This window comes from Vombatus ursinus, unplaced genomic scaffold, assembly GCF_900497805.2.
Source record: "Vombatus ursinus unplaced genomic scaffold, bare-nosed wombat genome assembly UNPS02014820.1, whole genome shotgun sequence".
In the NCBI taxonomy this organism is placed as follows: domain Eukaryota; kingdom Metazoa; phylum Chordata; class Mammalia; order Diprotodontia; family Vombatidae; genus Vombatus; species Vombatus ursinus.
The window spans coordinates 25,730,945-25,750,721 of NW_020954598.1; the positions used below are offsets into that span (position 1 = coordinate 25,730,945).

The window sequence follows — 19,777 nt, forward strand, 5'->3', positions numbered from 1 at the left end:
AAGGTCTACCCACGTCCATGGCCTCAAACTGACCTGGTGGACCAAGAGCCTGAGAGCCTCGTAACTGTATGCATGAGAAGCACCTCCAAGCCTTGGTGCTTGGAGAGTGACCCTAACTGCAGAGCAAGAAAAGGGGTGGAGAGCTTACATACCTTCCAGTCTTGGCTGGAGAAGAACTTGGGGTTAGGCAGTTTCCCTGTACGGGCCACCAAAATGTTAAAGTTTAGGGGTTTAGGGGTGCTGGGACACCAAAATCACAACACGGGGATCCTGCCTGAAAGAATTCGACTCAAGCCTTCTTTCAGCCAAAGACAAGGTTTATTAGAACATCCGTCATATTGGACAGGCTCTTAAGGAGTCTGAACATTAGTAAACTATTAGCTAGATTGTAAGAATTTGAGTACCTTAATGGAGACAAGATGGACCTTATATATAGAAAGACTGTGCGAGGGATCTAGGAGTGGCCAAGTAGTTTGGGGTGACTGGAGGAGGGGTCTAAAGAGGATCTGGATGGGAGTGGCCAGTAAGCTGGGGTGAACAGAACTCCTTGGTCCTGGACCTCATGGCCAAGGGAGAATGGAGCCTAGCTAGGATTAAGGGTAGAAAATGGCCTGGGGCCATAGGGAGGTAAGACAATGGAGGGCTGGGCTAGGTTAAGGGTTAAGAGAGAACTGGGAGATTGGGTGTAACAATGAAAGGCCAGTTGATGGGATTATAGCCTCAGACAAAAGCCAGAGATTTGGCCATGTGGGAAAGTCCAGGGTTTTTCCTTTTTGCGGTCTAGATCCCATCCTCATCACAGCCACTGGATAAAAGCAAGAGGGGGAGGGGACCTGTTGAAAGCATTAAAAGGAGGAAAGTGTGGGTATCCCAAGTCCCTAAAATCACAAATTTATACCCTGTCTCTGCTTCTAGGCATAGTGCCCAAGGGCAGAAGTCAAGGAGTATGGCCAGAGGGCTTGGGGCCTGGCTGAGACATAACACTGAATTCCATAACCATGACTGACCTTTCCTTTACTCCCTTAGCTCTCCAAGCCAAACCAAATCACCCCCTGGCCCTTTGCCTTTCCTTTCTCTTCCTAGGGCAACTCTGGTCTGAATTCCCACCTCTAGAGGCACCAGCTCTTGGAGGTCTAGGGCTCCTTCCCCGATCAGGTTTGGCCCTGAAGCTTCTACTCTGATCTGACTGTAATTATAAGTAGTCCCAGTGCAAAGTCTGATGGTGACCCACTGACTACCTAGCTCCATGCTTCACCTGACTGGCAAAGTTTGGCCTGGGAATGGTCTCTTCAGCCTCCCTATAGCCAAAGACTCATGGAATTGTGGGGCAAAGGGGTAGAAGAGGGCTGCCTCTAACCAGAGTTATAGAATTTCAGAATTAGAAAGGATCCTAAAGATAATCTAGGCAGCTACTCCTTTACAGAAGACACTAATGCAGTGTCTGGGGGCACCTCCCACCATTGCTCACAGGGAAATCTGATGGATATTCCAGGTTCTTGGTACTACTAGCCCCTGAAACTAATTAACTCCCACTGATGTGTTTACCTAGGCAGGCAGCTAGGCGGCATAGTGAGTCGACTGCTGGATCTGGAGTCAGAAAGACCTCAGTTCAGACCTGGCATGAGACCCTTAAAGAGCTGTGTGACCCTAGGCAAGTCACTCAATAGTGGGCAAATAACCTCTGTCTGCCTCACTTTCCTCATCTGTAAAATACGGCTAACAATAGCATCTACCTCCCAGGGTTGTTGTGAGGAGAAAACGTGAAAATATTTGGAAAGCCCTTTGCAAATAGCTTTTATTATTATCATCCCAGACATTAATGCATTAGCTAGAGGACAAAATTAATTCAAAACCAAGATGTTTCATGAAAATGCATACCAAGGAAAGTCAACAACAAAATATTTCTCCCATAAACCAAGAGGCACGTAATACACATTGCATCAATGAGAAGAACGCACACCCATGGGGAATACTTCACAAAGGGAATGGGGGTGAGGGTGGTGGGAGGGTATAGGTAGGGACAATAAGGCCAAGGTCCGCTTGCTCCCAGCCCTCTACCAGTGCCCAGGGCCCCTGACGTCCACCAGGGGTGTTGCTGCTCTATTCCCACAAGGCAGCTGCTGGTCTCTGGTCTCAGCTGGACACAGGATCTCTGCCAGCTACTGTCCTGTTGGACTGTGGTGTATTATTTTTTTCACAGGGAGAGTGGGCGCTGTCCTACTTTCTTAGTTTAAAGCTTAAAGGGGAGGCTTTTCTCTGGCTCTTTTAGAAAAGGCAGAACTTTTGTCCCAGAGCTGGCAGAACGCCTCCCCTGTTTTCTTCCCTGAGTCTTGGCTACTGAGGCCTTTCACCTTCCTGGCAGGAGAACCTCAGACACAAACTGCTGAGCTGTAGCAAAAAACTCTTTGAACTTCTCTTCCCAGGACTTGAGGCCCTCATCAAGGTTCCGTATACTAGTTAATAGTGAGTAGTTCATATATTTCACAATTTTCATGGTAAGCCCAGTAATTACCAAATTACCAGAGCTCTTAAATTGGAAAGCCCTGTTTTTTTCAAACCCTTATTCTCTTCTTCCAAACAGATAAGTGAGTAGAGAAAAGCCCAGAGAGAAGTCATCTACCCCAGGGGGCAATTGTCTCTGCAACAGCCTTAGGTACCAGCTAAGCTACGTTCCTAGCCTAGCCTCCTTCTATGTTGCAACAGACAAAATGTGAAAAGGACATTTTCCAAGGTTATTCAGCTGACCAATGACAATCTGGACCAGAACTCAGAGCCCCAGACAAAGTGTTTCCATTGGTGGCTTTTCCTTTCCCAGTTCCTCTGTCACTTGCCCCATCTTGGGCTCCCAGGAGCAACCATAGCCTGTGTTCTCTAGGAGACGGATTCCTGGGAAAGACTGACATATTTCTAATCATTGGTAGGTATATGTAGATATAGAGTTGGGGGGGGAGGGAGAAGGGGCAAGGGGTCCTGTTTTGTGCTCTGAAGGGGAATGAAAGGGGTGGGTGATTAATCAGACTGAAAGTTGGACATAAGGGAGGCACCCTTATGGAGTCCCCCTTTTTCCAGCTATCTACCTTCCCAGGCCTCTCTTCCAGACATCTATGGATAACTGATGTAGGCTTGAGCCCAATCTGCATTTTTCTTTGAGGTTTTGCTTACAGATGTTTTCAAATCATTGTCTTCTTATGTATTTGTGTCTTGAGCTTCCCTTTCACCTTACTAGCTCTTTATGGCCAAATTCTTTACTTTCTCCCTCATTTTCCATCCTCATTCTTGTATTTTTTTTTTGTTACATATTTTATTTTTTTCTAATTACATGTAAACCCATTCCTGCTCTGAGTACTAGTTTAGGTATCCTTTTCAGTTTCTTTCAGTCCCAGTGCTTCCTGCTCTGGTGTTTTCAGTTCCTTTTCAGTTCTGAGTGCAGCAATGTTTCCAGCCCTGCTGCTGCCACTATCACTACTGGGGTCCTGGTCAGCACCCATTGCTCTCCGGCTGTCTTCCCAAACTGTTCTGGACTGGATAAAATGACTCACTGTGACTTTTTCTTGGTTTTCCTAATCAGAATTTGATCTGGCACATTTGTCTAGGTTGTTATGGAGGTGTGTTGGGAGAGCTAGGCAAAAATGCTGACTCTTTTTCCTAGGTAATTGATTTAGAGCAAGGGTTCTTATTATTGTTTTGGCACTTCAGTTGTGTTGACTCTTTATGACCCCATTTGGGATTTTCTTGGCAAAGATACTGGAGTAGTCTGCCATTTCCTTCTCCAGCTCATTTTACAGATAAGAAAACTGAGGCAAACCAGGTTAAATGATTTGCCCAGGGTCACACAGCTAGTAAGTATTTGAAGTAGGATTTGAACTGAGGAAGATGAGTCTTTCAGACTTCAGGTCGGGCGCTCTATCTGATGAGGTCTAGAGGTTTAGGGGTGCTGGGACCCTGAGATCACGACACATGGCGGGTCCTGCCTGAAAGAATTTGACCCAAATTTTTCAGTCAGAGACAGAGTTTATCACAGATAAACCATACAGGCCAGACTCTTAAGGAATCTTAATTAACTCTTAAGGAATCACATTAGTGATAGGACGAGTGGGCTTGAGAAAAATCTCAGCGTTTAAATGAGGGCCAGGGTGGATCTTATATACATTCAAATAATTTTGGGTGTTTAGAGAAGGAGCTAGGAGAAAGATCCTGAAGTGGAGGTGACTTTAGGGGGAATTCTGATTGGAATGTCTGGGAGGTTGAATAGACAAAGGGAATAGATAATGAAAGGAACTGGAAGGAAGAGGTTTGAATCCAGTCTGGATAAGATCAAAGTTGGCAAATATACTAGGGCTTCCTTAGATTTTCAAGAGAGATAGGGAGAGTGGATAAGGAAAAGCCATTGAGTGTAATATAGCCTCAGGTAACCGTATGAGACCAGAGTGAGTTTAAGGGTTTTCTGGGGTTCCTAGACAAATGAGACCCAAATTCTTTTTGGGGCAAGGGGCCAAGGTCTCAGCTTGGGCCCCTACCCCATCATATCCATTATCTCACCTAACTGCCCCATAGGGGTTCTTCCTTCCTTCTATTCCCACTGACACCACTGACAGTCTGGTGAACCCTAAGGACCCTAGCTCACATTAATGTTTCCAAGTGTTAGAAAGAAAACCAATATATATATGGAAATATGGTTGTTAAAGTATTTTTAAAAATCAAGTCCACACTGATGCTGAGTGAAGGGAGCAGAACCAGGAGAACGTTGCACACGGTAACAGCCACATTGCTCCATGACTAACATTGATAGACTTAACCCTTCTCAGCAATGCAAGGATCTAGGACATCTCCAAAGGCCTCATGATGGAAAATGCTATCCACATCCAAGGAAAGAACTATGGAGTTTGAATGCAGATCGAAGCACACTATTTGCTGTTTTTGTCTTCTGTTTTGTTTTGTTTTCTCTGTCTTATGGTTCCTCCTATTGGTTCTAATTCTTCCTTACAACAGCACTAATGTGAAAATATCATTAATAGGAACGTATATGTATAGCCTATATCAGATTGCGTGCTGTCTTGGCAAGGGCGGTGGGGAGGAAGGGGAAGAAAAATTTAAAACTCAAAAGCTTATGGAAGTGATTGTTGATAAATTAAAATAAATTAATAAAAAAAATCAAGTCCACAGGTATCTGCGTTAAGGACCCTCACACCAGGGTCTGAGAAGAAGCAAGGGATGCGGATGGCTACCCTGAGGCAAAAGCGTGCTTGGTAAGGAGCACGTGATGGGACCGCAGGCGTCCCACCGCTACGGGTCTCTGGGAGGGACAAATTAGGGCGACCACTGCCTGGGCTGGAAGGAGCCCGGAGCTGTTGCCCGGACTCCTGACCTCCCTGTCAGCCCCTCACCTTTACCCAAAGAGGGTCTCTGGAGAGGAAGGAGTTAAAGCTCCCCTTTGTCAGCCCCGCCTTCCCATTACGTCACGGAACCCGCCCCAGACCTGAGCTCTGATTCGTAGACGTCCTACCGTGAGGTGCGTTGATTGGCCATTGGGAGGGCGCAAAGCACACCGCCGGGTCCCGCCCTCTCCGTGGCCGCCAAGGAGCCCAAGTGAAACGAGGCCGGGTAGAGCCCAGGAGGCCACTCTGAACCTTGGACTCAGACTCCGCCCAGCCATGGGGCCGCAGGAGCCGCCCGGGTGAGTGGTACTTGCGGCGCCGGTGCAGCCCCTGGCCCTGCGGGTCCGACTGGACTGATCTTTCCGGCTCCGACTCCGACTCCAATGTGACTTGGCTTCTCACCCGCGAACCCGGGTCACCCTAAACTTGAACTTTGACCCCCGAGCCGGCAAAAGCCCCTCCCCCACCCGCTTGGACCCCCAGTCGCTTCCTACTCTTCTCCCCAGAACTAGTTATCAGATCTCTGACCCCAGCTGATCCCAACCTTATTCTCTGTATTTTTTTTGACCTCTGATTCCCAACCTTGATAACCCAATCTTTGCCTATGACCCACAACCCTAGTTTCAGACCCTGGCCTGACCTTTGACCCCCGCCCGCTTATCGGATCCCCATCCTAACCTTTGATCCCAGCCCTCTTCTCGGGGTGTTAGTGTCCCCATTCGGACCTTTGACCTTAAGCCTGACCTTTGACCGCACCGAAAAATTTTTTTTAATTTTGATTTTGTTGTTTTTTTTTTTTTCCGGGCTTACCCAAACTCCTTCTTCGAGTGTTTCCTATGGTTCTCTTTCCCCTCCCCCCAAGTCTGTTGTTCTGGTTTGGTGTATCTCATGTGGGAGGCAGGTCCCATCCAGACCTAGAGATGTTCAGGCTTGTGTGGATTGTCAGTGGTAGGGGAACCTTGTTGCAGGGTGGAGAGGGACAGAGACAAGAGAACAGGGACCCCATGCTGATAGAGTCTCCTTGAGGAGACACAGGAGGGTGAGTCCCCACCCTCACACCCTCCTCCTCCTTCCTTGTACCTGACCTAAGTGTCTCCTAGGCTCTGCCCTCTGCCCTGGATTACCTTTGCCCCCTCCCCTGACCTCCAGGATCACCTTCCTAACCCCTAGCCCTTAGCATAGTGCTTTTCACATATGTCCTAAGACTTGAATAAATGTGAATTTGAAGCTTTGTCCCATGGAAAGGGGATTAGACCTGCTCTGCTTGGCCCTGGAGGACAGAGTTAGGATCAGTGGGAGGAGGCTTCAGAGAAGCACATTTTTTTTACCCCAAAGTGGACTGGGCTGCCTCAGTAGGTGGTAGGTTCCCCGTCACTTTGAGATCCACAGGCAGAGGCCAGATGGCCACTGCTAGGACGTACAGTAGGTAATAGGGGATTCCTGGTCAGGGAACAGGTTGGACTCGATAATTCTGTGATTTTGTCCCTCACCTGTCTCTGGGCCCATCTTTGATGGACCTTTAGTCCATCCTTGATCTGTCTTTGGGTTCCTCCAGAGCCTTTTCCCATGTTCTTTGTTGGGAATCTCGGCCCTTTCCTCACCAGCTGTATAGTACTAGAAGCCACCAGATAATTTTAAGCCAGATCATCAGCATGTGGCCAGTGAGCTATGCCCACCTAGTTTCTTTTTCTCTCCCTGGGGTCCTGTCTTGATGACAGAACTCTTACAGGATCAAGGAAGAATCAGTTAAGGACTGATGCTGAGCCATAGACTAAGGACTCAAGAGGCTCAGGAGAGAAGAGAGCACTGGGGGCTCGAGGAATGCAGTTCAATTTTTGGAAACGTTATTCTTTACTAAGTATCTACTGTGTGCAAGGCACTGTGCTAGACATTGGAGATATACAGACAAAAAAAGTAAACAGTTCTTGCCCACAAGGAGCTTACATTTGGGGAGAAGGGATACATCATAGCCACAGATGAGTTAAGAGAAAGTAATCAGAGGTGGGAGAAAACGCTGAGGGTTGGGGGCTCAGGAAAGGCTTCACTCACATAGGATGGTACACCTAAGCCTTGCAGAAAACTAGGGCTTGTGAGAGAAGGCCTTTAGGGTGGGGTGCATTCTAGGTGTGGGGGCTGGCCTTCACAGGGGGATAACAAGGAGAAGGCAATAGGGTGAGGGGATGGCAGGGTCAAATGAACTTTTTTTTTTCAGGGTCTGGGAAAATGGGTGAATTTGTAGGTGGCAGGGAAGGAACCAGTGGATAAAGAGAAATTGAGGTCTCAAGAGGAAATGGTTGAGACAGAAAGTGAGAAGAAATGAAATCATACACAGAGTCTAGCCCAGTGCCAGACGTATTATGGGTACTTAATAAATGCTTGTTGATTGACTAATCAGTTGAGAGGCTGGGTTTGGGAAAGATCCTTCTTTAGATCTTGAACTGAAAGGGACCTTAGAGATCATCTAATCCAGTCTCCTCATTTTAGAGATGAGGAAATTGAGGCCCAGAGAAGAATTTAAGGTGGGAGGAGGAGAGGGAAGGGAACAAGCATTTATTAAGTGCCTACTATGTGCCAGACACCATGCTACTATGTTTAGATTTCATTTGATCCTCACAACAACCCTGTGAGGTAGGTGCTGTTAGAGGAAACTGAGGCAGACGGAGGTTAACTACTTGCCCAGCTAGTATCTGAGGCCAGATTAGAACACAAGACTTCATAAAGCCAAGTGTTCTATCTCCAAGGTCATATAAGAAGGAAATTGCCTGAGGCAAAATCCAGGCCCACGTTGTTCGGCTCCAGAGTCTGTGCACCAAAAGCCACCCTTCTCAAAGACTGGAACTAAGGAGAGGAGAGAGAGAGAAAAAGAGAGAATGTGATATAGAGGGTTTTTAAGGTGTAGAATAGGGGAGAAGAGGTTAGTAATGTATGGGTTCTATTTTTTCAGTGAAAAAGGGGGCAAAGTCCTCCACTGTGTATGTGTGGGTGATTGGTAGTTTATGTTGAGGTGTCAGACTCATGGCCCACCAAAGCTCAGAGTGTTTAACAAAATAAATAAAAACACAATGCAACATAGATAATGCTAATTTGTGGTTTTCTAAGTGAAAATGAGGCTGCAGGGATCTGTTTTTATTTGAATTTGACACCACTGGAAGAATCTTGAGAGAAGAGAAGGTTCAGAATAGTACTTTCTATGGAGAATCTTAGTGTATACACACAGGGATGTGATATGCATAATGATTCAGCAAAAAAAAAACCGGGGAGTGGTCAGAACCAAGTGGAGGAGAGCCAGGAGAGAGCAGTATCACAGAGATCTGGACGTGAGAGAGTTATCTCAGAGCAAAGGGTAATTAGTTATTAATGTCAGATGCCAGAGGGTGTGATAAAAAAATCAATCAAGGAAGGGTTCAGCAGTGAGGCTCTGTTTATGATGAGTTAAGAAGTTTGTGTGATGTGAAAATATGTTTAATAGTATGTAGAGCCTATAACAGATTGCCTGCTATCTTGGGGAGGGAGGGGGAGAAAAATTTAAAACTCAGAAAGCTTATGGAAGTGATCGTGGATAACTCAAAATAAATTAATAAAAAAAGATATTACTTTAAAAAAAAAAAAGAAGTTTGTGGTAGATCCTGTTTGCAAAACTTAGTGATTTTCTCTTATAGAATTCAGCCCCATGGGAGGAACCGATGGTGGGAGTAACTCAGGATTAAGGATTAGCAAGGCATGAATGGCAAAAATACCAGGCAAAGGGCAAAGCATTTAAGGGTAGACGGCAGTGTCTTGTAGCAATGGCTAATTAGAGAGTGAGAACTGAAGAGAAGGGTGTCATGTCAGGAGTGATGGGCTGGGAGAACAGGGAAGAAGTGAGGTTTTAGGGAAAAGAAAGAATCAGTTTAGGAGGAGTGAGGCATTAGGAGAAGTGGAAGGACAGGAGGTTTTGATTAGAGAGGAGAATTTCGGAGTTGAAGATTCATGGAAATTGAACATGGCACTGGTGAGATCTGAAGTGGGACCATTTCCCTTGGTGTCTGATGTAGAGGGGATGTCAGAAGAGCCAAAGAGGAGTTAGAAGGGCCTTCAAAGTAGATATTGAAGTCTCTGAGGAGAGCGGCAGGAGAAGACAGATCTATGAACTAGAGGCCAAAGACTACTTGGGGATGATTGGAAAGCAACCTGTAGTTCAGTAGATGGCAGTGTCAGGGATGGAAGAAGAATGATCTGGATGGAATGAACCTCAAAAGACCACAGCTTCCTGAGTGCGGGTAGCAGGGTTGGAGTGGGGCCTGGGAGTGATAGTGGTGGGGCCGGGGAAGGGGAGCAAGGAGTATGTCCACTTCTCTTCCTGTCTCAGAGTTTTGAAGGACATGAGAAAAGGAGTGACCGGTAATGGAGAAGATGATGAGGGATGAGATGTCTTTAGGAGAAGACAAAGTCTCCGTGACCACACAGAGACAGAAGGAGTGTCAGAGAAAGAGCTCTAAGGTGAAGGCAAGTTTTGTAAAGGATAGAGTGGGGTCACAGGGGCAGAGTGGAAGGAGAGGGGGAACAGAGAATGGGGACTTGGGAATGGATGAGAATGTGGTGTAGTGAAAAGAATACTGGCCTTGGGTTCAAATCCTGCCTCTCACACTGTCTGAAAATGGGGGTAATATTTCCGAGGGTTGTTGAGGTTCAAATGAGAAAAAGTGTGTAAATCACATTGCAAATTTTAAAGTGCTATATAAATGTCAGTTGTTAAGTCATTTTTATTTTGAGGATGAGAGTTTAGGGACAGGTAGCAGGAAAGTAATGTTTTTACCTCAGCGGAGTTCCAGGTCTAGAGTCAGGAAGACCTGAGTTCAAATCCAGCCTCAGACACTTACTAGCTTTGTGACCCTGGGCAAGTCACTTAACCCTGTTTGCCTCAGTTTCATCATATGTAAGATGAGTTGGAGAGGGAAATGTCAAACCACTTCAGTGTTTTTGCCAAGAAAACCCAAAATGGGACATGACTAAAACACACCTAAAAAATTGACATTTTCTTTTTCTTTTTCTTTTTTTTTTTGGGCAGTGGGGGTTAAGTGACTTGCTCAGGGTCACATAGCTAGTAAGTGTTATGTGTCTGAGGCCTGATTTGAACTCAGGTCCTCCTGAATCCAGGACCAGTGCTCTATCCACTGCCACCTAGCTGCCCTAAAAATTTACATTTCTAAAGGTCACAAAATGACCAGATGAGGTAGGTAGTGTAAGTGTCATTATCCCTGTTTTATTTATGGGAAAATTAAGTCTTCAAGAGGGGAAGGGGCATGTTCAAAGGCACAGAACTCATAATTGTTCATTATTTTTTCTTTTCTTTTTCTTTTTCTTTCTTTTTTTTTTTTGGCTAGGCAGTGGGGTTAAGTGACTTGTCCAGGGTCACACTGCTAGTAAGTGTTATGTGTCTGAGGTCAGATTTGACCTCAGGTCCTCCTGAATCCAGGGCCAGTGCTCTATCCACTGTGCCACCTAGCTGTTCTCATTATTTTTTAAAAATTAATTTATTTTTAGTTTTCAGCATTCACTTCCGTAAGATTTTGAGTTTTAAATTTTCTCCCCCTTCCTCTCCTTTCTGCCCCCTGGGATGGTGTGCAACCTGATGTGGGCTCTACTTATGCATTCATATTAAACATTTTCACATTAGTCATGATGTAAAGAAGAAGAGCTAATGGGAGGAACCATGGGAAAGAAGAAACAAAACAACAGAAGAAAAGGAGAACAAATAGTATGCTTCCATCTGCGTTCAGATTCCAAAGTTCTCTCTCTGGATGTGGATGGCATTTTCCATTGTGAGTCTTTTGGAGTTGTCTTGGATCCTTGCATTACTGAGAAGAGCTAAGTCTGTGAAAGTTAGTCATTGCACAACGTGGTTGTTACTGTGTGTAATATTCTCCTGGTTCTGCTCATTTCACTCAGCATCAAGTCTGCTTGCTCATCATTTCTTATAGCATAATAGTATTCCATTACATTCATATACCACCACAACTTGTTCCACCATTCCCCAATTGATGGACATCCCCTCAATTTCCAATTCTTTGCCACCACAAAAAGAGCTGCTATAAATATTTTTGTACATGTGGGTCCTTTTCCTATTTTTATGATCTCTTTGGGATACAGACCTAGAACTGCCTTTGCTGCATCCCATAAGTTTTGGTATGTTTGACCCACTCATTCTTTAGGATTATTTAGTTTCTAATTAATTTTTAGTCCGTATTTCCATGGCTCTTTATTACACGTAATTTTTATTGCATCATGATCTGAAAAGTATGCATTTAATATTTCTGCCTTTCTGCATTGGATTGTGAGGTTTTTATGCCCTAATATGTGGTCAGTTTTTGTGTAGGTGCCATGTACCTCTGAGAAAAAGGTATATTCCTTTTTATCTCCATTCAGTTTTCTCCAGAGGTCAACCATATCTAACTTTTCTAAAATTCTATTCATCTCCTTAACTTCTTTCTTGTTTATTATGTGGTTCTAGTTCTGGGAGGAGGAGATTAAGGTTCCCCCACTAGTATAGTTTTGTTGTCTATTTCTTCCTGTAACTTCCTTAACTTCTCCTCTAAGAATTTGAGTGCTATACCACTTGGTGCATATATGTTTAGTAATGATATTACTTCATTGTCTATAGACCTTTTAGTATATACTTTTAGTATAGACCTTATAGTACTTTTTAGGAGGATTTAGTTTCCTTCCTTATCTCTTTGAATTAGATCTGTTTTTGCTTTTGTGTTGTCTGAGATCAATCAGGATTGCTACCCCTGCTTTTTTTTTACTTCAGCTAAAACATAATATATTCTATTCCAGCCTTTTACCTTTACCCTGTGTGTATCCCTCTGCTTCAAATATGTTTCTTATAAACAACATATTGTAGGATTATGGTTCTTATCATTGTTCATTATTAAATGTTAAGAAATGGGACTAGGTCTTATGTCTTCAAGTGCAGCATGCTTTCCTAAACACCACACTACCTCCCTCATCTCACCACCCATCACATCTACTATTCTCCAGTCTTTTAGTTTTTATAAGGCTGTTGTAAGGAAATTAATTTGGAAGTTGTGAAGAGCAATAGAAAGGGAAGCTATTATTGTCGTCGTTAGCTCCTTACTTCTTGCTGGGACTCTGTCCCGATTATTGGCTCCTTCTTTCCCTCTTCAGTCCATCCTGTACAACCTGCCAGAGGCATCTTCCTCATCATTCATTGGTCTGAACACATTACTCCTCTGGTCAGAAAGTTTCAATGATACCTTTTTCCTGTAGGATAAAATTCAGATTCTCTGGTCTGGCATTCAAGGCTCTACCAGAGCCACCCTACCTTTCTCGTCTTGTTTTACAGTATTCCTACCACATACTTTACCCTCAGACCAATTGGACTTCTCTGTAACACTGATATGTCGTAGACGTCCCAATCTCTGTGTCTTTGTTCATGCCATTCCCTATGCCTGGAGCGCCCTCTTTCCCTTCCGCTGCTCATCTTTTAAGGTTCAGCTCAGACAGCATTTCTTCCATGAAGTCTTCCTTCCAAAATTACCAGTGATCTCTTAATTGCCTAATCTGATGGCCTTTTCTAGGGTTTCAGGCTTCTTGACTTCTCTGCAGCGTTTGATGATATTAACTATTCTCTCCTCCTAGGTAGACCTTTCCACTTTGGGTTTTTGTGGCCCTGCTTTCTCTTGACTCTCTTCCTACCTGTCTGACTCTTCTTTCTCAGTCTCCTTTGCTGGCTTTTCATCCATGTCATGCCCCCTAATTGTGGGTATACCCCAAGACTTTTCTAGGGCCTCCTCTATTTTCTCTCACTTGGGGAGCAGATCAGCTCCCGTACTTTAATTATTATCTATATGCTGATGACTCCCAGATGATATATTGAACCCCAGTCTCTCTCTGAAGTTCTAGTCTCTGTTCACCAACTGTCTATTGGACCCTTCAAGTTGGATGTCCTGTAAGAATCTCAAACTCAACATGTCTCAAAATTTTCTCCAAAACTCATACCTCTTCCCATTTTCTGTTGAAGATACTACCGTCCTCTCCGTTTCCCCAGTTTGCAACCTCGAAGTCATCCTCAGCTCCTCACCCTCATCTCACTGATCAAGTCAATTGCCAAATATTATTATTTCTGCCTCCAAATAATCTGTATCTGTCTGCCTGCCTGCCTGCCTAGCTAGCTTAGTTTTCACAGAAATCTCTGAGGTGGAAGCTTTCTATTCCAAAGCTGTGCCTCAGCGGGAAGCTTTCCAGTGGTGGGTAAACTCACAGGCGTTTCGCTTTTGTATAGGTCTGCTTTTGAGGAGGCTTTTCCTAAGCTGAGGTCTGCCTCTCTGCCCCTTAGATGCACCATGCCTGTGTTTGCCCTCTGGGCAAGTAGAAGAACAGAACAAATGTCCATTTTTTCAAACAGCCGGTTTTCAGATCCTTGAAAACATACCAAGTCAGTTGCCAAATAGTGTTGTTTGTATCTCCAAATAATCTTACCGGTCTTCTCTCTAGTCACATGGCCACAGTCCTCCTTCCAGCCCTCGTCACCTCCTTCCTGGACTATTAGAATAACTTGCTAATTGGTCTCCTTGCTTCAAGCCTTTTCCCATTCCAGTCCATCCTTTACATAGCTGCCAAAGTGATTTCCCTTCATTATCGATCTGACCATGTCGCACGCACCCCTCCCCCTGTAAACTCCAGTGGCTCCCTAGTGCCTCTAGGATCAAATATAAGCTTCTTTGTTTGGCATGTAGAGCTCTTCCTAACCTAGCCTTTCCACCTTTTTATGTATTGCTTCCTTCTATGCACTGTTCTCTTCATCCAGACTGTCCTTGCTGTTACACACACACAAGCTTCTCCATCTCCTGTCTTTGTATTGGCATAGGCTTTTACAGAACTCCTGTTCGGTCTCCTGCTGCCTCCCAAACCAGTGCCTGGAATACACTCCCTCCTCCTCTCTGACTCTTGGAATCCCCGGTTTCTTTCAAGACTCAGTTTAAGGGCCACCTTCTATATGAAACCTTTGCTGGTCCTCCTAGCTGTTAGTGCCTTTCTCCCCCAAGGTCACCTTGTTTCTGTTGCTTCTACATGCCAGAAATTTGCATGTGGTCTCCTGTGTAAGAATGTAAGCTCCCGGAGGGAGGGCACGGACTGTTGCACTTTTGTCATCCCCTTCCTTGAGCTATTCACTCTTAAGTTGGCTTCCTTTGACGCTGCTGTCCTGATTACCCCCTTTTCTGTCAGACCACTCCTCAGTTTCCTTTGCTGGTTGATCATCCATTTCCTGGCTTCTAAGTGGAGGTGTCCTACCAGACTCTGTCTTGAGTCTCCTCTTTTCTTTCTGTTCTCTCTCACTTGCTGAGCTCATCAGCTACCATAGGTTGAAGTTGTCATTTCTATGCTAATGACTCCTATGTCTATGTATCCAGCTACTTACTATCTGCAGTTGAGTCAGTCAGTAAGCATTTATTAATTAATTCACATTACTATGTGAAATGCATCAAGTGAAGTTCTGGCAATGCAAAAAGAGGCAAAAGACAGTCCTGTCCTCAAGAAACTTATAATCTAACGGGGGAGCAACAAGCAAACAAATATGTATAAATAAGCCATATACAGGATAAATAAGAAATAGTTAACAGAGGGAGGACACTAGGATTAAGAGGAATTGGAAAGACTTCCAAGAAGTCTTTCTAGAACCCCATCTAGAAGATGGGATTTTCTTTACTTTTCTTTTAATTTTTAGTAAATTTGTTTTGAATTATCAATAAGCACTTCCATAAACTTTTGAGTTTTAAATTTTTCTCCCCTTCCTTCCCTACCTTCCTCCCCAAGACAGTGCACAGTCTGATATAGGCTATACATATATATTCCTATTAAACACATTTTCACATTGTGATATTGTAGGTAAGAATTAGAACCAATAGGAGGAACCACAAGAAAGAGGAAACAAAACACAACAGAAGAAAAATAGCAAATAGCATGCTTTGATCTGCATTCAAACTCCATAGTTCTTTCTTTGGATATGGATAGCATTTTCCATCACTAGGCCTTTGGAGATGTCTTAGATCCTTGCATTGCTGAGAAGGGTTAAGTCTATCAATATTAGTCATTGCACAGTGTGGCTGTTACTGTGTACAACGTTCTGCTGGTTTTGCTCATTTCACTCAGCATCAGACCATACAAGTCTTTCCAGGTTTTGCTGAAGTCTGCCTGTTCATCATTTCTTATAGCACAATAGTATTCCATTACATTCATGTACTGCAACTTGTTCATCCATTTCCCAAATGATGGGCATCCCCTCAATTTCCAATTCTTTGCCACCACAAAAAGAATTGCTATGAGTATTCTTGTACATGTGGATCCTTTTCCCATTTGTATGATCTCTCTGGGATATAGCCCTAGAAGTGCTATTGCTGGGTCAAAGGGTATGCACATTCTGATAGCCCTTTGGGCATAGTTCCAAATTGCTCTCCAAAATGGTTGGATCGTTTCGCAACTCCACCAACAATGCATCAGTGTTCCAATTTTCCCACAAAAAGATGGGATTTTAGCTGGGACTTGAAGGAAGCTAGGGAAGTCAGGAGGCAGAGATGAGGAGGGAAAGCATTTTAGGCATGAGGGATGGCTAGAGAAATTGCCCAGAACTGAGAGATGGAGTGTCTAGGTTGTAGAATAGCAAGAAGGCCAGTGTCACTGGATTAAAGAATCAGGGGTCAGGTGTAACAAGACTAGAAACAGGCTGGGGCTAGGTTATGTTGTTTGGTCATCTTTCAGTCATGTCTCATTCTCTGTGACTCCATTTGGAATTTTCTTGGCAAAGATACTGGAGTAGTTTGCCATTTCCTTCTCTAAGTCATTTCATAGAAGAAGAAACTGAGACAAAAAGGGTTAAGTGACTTGCCCAGGGTCACACAGCCAGCAGGGATTTAAACTCACGAAGATGAGTCTTCTTGACTTCCTGATCTCCTCTGCGCAGTGAACTCTAGAACTTCAACTTTATAGTACTACTTTCCAAATATATTTCCCTCTTGATATGCCGCTGGCATCTCTCACTCAACACATACAAAATGGAGCTCATTGTCTTTCCCCACCAAGAATGCCTGGAAGACATGCAGCAAAAGATGAAAATTGAAATGAGAGCTCTGGAGGAGGAAAAAATGGAAGGAGAATTAAAAAAAAAACAACTTTGAGCAGACGGTGGAAAATCATACTCAAGTAATGGGCTCCTTGAAAAATAGACTCTGAGGGGGCAGCTAGGTGGTGCAGTGGATAGAGCACCAGCCCTGAAGTCAGGAGGACCTGAGTTCAAATCCAGCCTCAGACCAAACACTTGACACTTACCAGCTGTATGACCCTGGACAAGTCACTTAACCCCAATTGCCTAAAAAAAGAAAAAAGGAAAGAAAAATAGACTCTGAGACATTTCTATTTCTCTTGGTGACAGTAGAAACTTCGGCCATCTTTGATTCTTCCATTTCTTCATTTTCTTCCCCATCCAGGTCCTGTTGATTGTATCATCTACCATCTCATGTGTCCATACCATTCTGTACACTCATTGCCACCATACTGCTTTGGGCCCTTATTCACTTCTTATCTAGACTGTATTAAAAATTTCCTAGCTGGGTTCCCTGCCTCCTCTTTCCAATCCTTCGCATATTTGCCAAAATAATCTTTCTTACGCAGGGTTTGAAGTCTTTAGGATAAACTGCAAAGTCCTTATCTTAAGTTTCCGTGTAGAGTCTTGGCCTGCTCCTTGTCATGTTGTCTCTATTCAGAAACCAGTAACCTGGACGCTGCCTTGATTATAATAGGTAAGATTTTTTCACTGTCTTCTTCCTAGAGCAGGCTTTCACACACTTATCTTACCTCCCCAAGCTTCCAGGTCCAATTTATATGTTAGAATTTAAATTCCTTGAGGGCAGGGATTGTCTTGTTGGCTTGTGTGTTTGTATTTCTAGAACTTAGCTCATAGTAGGCATTTAATGATGCTCTGTTCGCCACTCCCACCCACAGTCTACATCTATATGTCTGACTGCCTACCTATAGGTAGCTTAGCTTTCACAAAAATCTCCAAGGTGGAAGCTTTCTATTCCAAAGCTGTGCATGAATGGGAAGCTTCCCAGTGCTGGGTAATTCAGTGATTTCACTTTTGTATAGTCTGCTTTGGAGGAGGCTTTGCCTAAGCTGGTCTGTCTCTCTGCCACTTGGACACACTGTGCCTACTTCTGCCCTCTGGTCAAGCAGAAAAGAAGAACAAATATCATCCGTTTTTCATACAACCAGTTTTCAAATCCTTGAAAACAGCCATCATGGCCCTAGTGAAGTTGTAGAAGAAATGGATCAAACCTGTATACTGTTGAGTTTGGAAGGAGTATTTTTTCTCTAGAAAAAGTAATCTTAGAGGTTAAAGAAACACAGGATTGTATAGAGACAGACCGTTAGTCTGTATTTTTTTCAATAGTAAGGTGAGCCCACTGATTCTATCTTAAAGATCTCTTGCCCCACCAGGATACTCTGATGAGATTAACCAGAGAGAAAATATCCCCATTGGAATATCTCCTGAGACCCCAAAGTTAACCTATTCTTCCCCATATCATCTTGTCCCAATTACTCAACCTCTCAAATAAGTTAAATAACAGAGTTTAGCCACCTGGTAGGCTGATTTGAACCTTTCCTTTTGCCATGAAATGTGAACACATAACTGTGTAACACCATAAGTAGGTGCCTATCTCTCTTTTTTTCTAGACTTAAGAAAGTGATGGAGAATAGTGTTAGCAATGCAGATGGAACTTAAAAGTGTGTTCTCTACAATTCAGAGAGCCTCAGGGTACTGGTTGCAGCCTTTGAGCTAGCCATCCCCCCAATCATTCACTCTTAACTTCCAGCCAAACTGACTATTCACTGTGTCCTCACTGTTAACCTGCTGTCTCCTGTGGTGCTTTGTCTGGGATGTACTTTCTTCTTATCCTCACCTTTGGGCAGGTGAAACACATTTCCCTCCCAGAGTAGAACATGCTTCCCTTTGGGGCAATGCATGCAGGATGTTAATATGCAGCTTAGTACATTTTTGTTGAATTGAAGTTTTAGTGGGCCGGACTTTGGCAGCTGAGGCTAAGGGTGATTGAAGGAAGTGGGATATCAGAAGAGACTGAGAGTGAGGAAGGCTGGAGAGGCCAGTGACAGGGAGGATGAAGACCAAGAGAAGGGATTCATCCTGGTTCTGCTCCCTGGCTCCCCCCTGCATCCTTCCTCCGTCCTCCCCTCTTTCACTGAGTGGTGGGGGGTGGGGAAGGAGGGTGGAGAGGGGCTTGGGCCCTCAAAGATTCATCATTAGGCTAGAGGAGTAGCAGTGGAAGGCACTAAAGGGGAGAACCCAGGCCACTTTCCATCTTCTATCCCCCCAGCTGGGCTTGGTCTGGGAGAGGACTCTGGGCCTTTAAGCACCTAGTGTGAGTCATGTAGCAGGAGGGGATGTTTCCCCTTTCCCCCCATTCTTGTATTCTCTAGGGAACCTTAATCCCAAATGGCTAATTATAAGCCAGGGAGTGATAGTGACAGTGTCTGATAAAATTCTTGATAGTTGAGACCTGGCAGGTTCTGGGTATCTGTGATAGGGAGCTATGGGTCAGGCCCTTCCCAGCCCTTAACCTTCAGGAAATCTCCGCCTCCGGAGAAACCTTGCTCCCCACATTCCTCCCCCACCCCAGTCTTTCTTATATAGGAAGAGTATTTTTCTTTTGCTCCTTATCTCAATTCCTCCCAGTCTGAGCATCAGGGACAGCCAGGTGGTTGGGGGCTCCAGGTATTGCTGTGGCTGCCTCTCCCTTCTTCCTTCGTGCGGGTGTGGTAAAGCTTCCTGGCAGGGGACACAACTCCCCTTCCCTCTATCATGGAGTGGAGGGAAACGAGCATTCAGACTCTCCTTGGTGCCTGTGTGTCCTTGGATCCTGAGTGCATGGCTGGTGACTGGGGGGACCCAGGATATTCTAGGTTTATTTGTTTTTGTTTTGTTTTTAGGCATTTGGGGTTAAGTGACTTGCCCAGGGTCACACAGCTAGTAAGTGACAAGTGTTTTGTCTGAGGCCAGATTTGAATTCAGGTCCTGCTGACTTCAGGGCCGGTGCTCTATCCACTGCGCCACCTAACTGCCCCTTTATTCTAGGATTAGAAAGCAGTGTTTGTAGGAGTGGGGAGTCCCGTTTGCATAGAAAGCATGATGGAAATAGTGTGAAGTAAAGAAGGAGAGGTCACTTGACCTTTGGGAAGTCTTGACTGCCTGACTGAGGAGTTTGAGTTTTATCCTGCAGGTAGAAGGGAGGCATTGAAGGTAATTGAACGTGGAAAGGATGAGGTCAGGAAGCTGGCTTTGGCAAGCTGTTCAGAATGGATTGGAGAGGAGAGACTAGAGATGGGGAGAC

General features: G+C 44.5%; 1 protein-coding gene across 2 annotated transcripts in view; it reads left to right on the plus strand.

The window, feature by feature from the left end:
* Positions 1 to 5,563: 5,563 nt before the first annotated feature.
* SLC26A6 (solute carrier family 26 member 6) overlaps positions 5,564 to 19,777 on the plus strand; it is a 29,606-nt gene continuing 15,392 nt past the window's right edge. For both annotated transcript variants that reach the window (XR_003566866.1, XM_027836936.1), the window contains exon 1: positions 5,564 to 5,674. Coding sequence is in view for 1 of the 2 variants with exons in the window: in XM_027836936.1 (XP_027692737.1) it covers positions 5,652 to 5,674 (23 nt within the window). In the remaining variant the exon portion in view is untranslated. The remainder of the gene's footprint in view (positions 5,675 to 19,777) is intronic.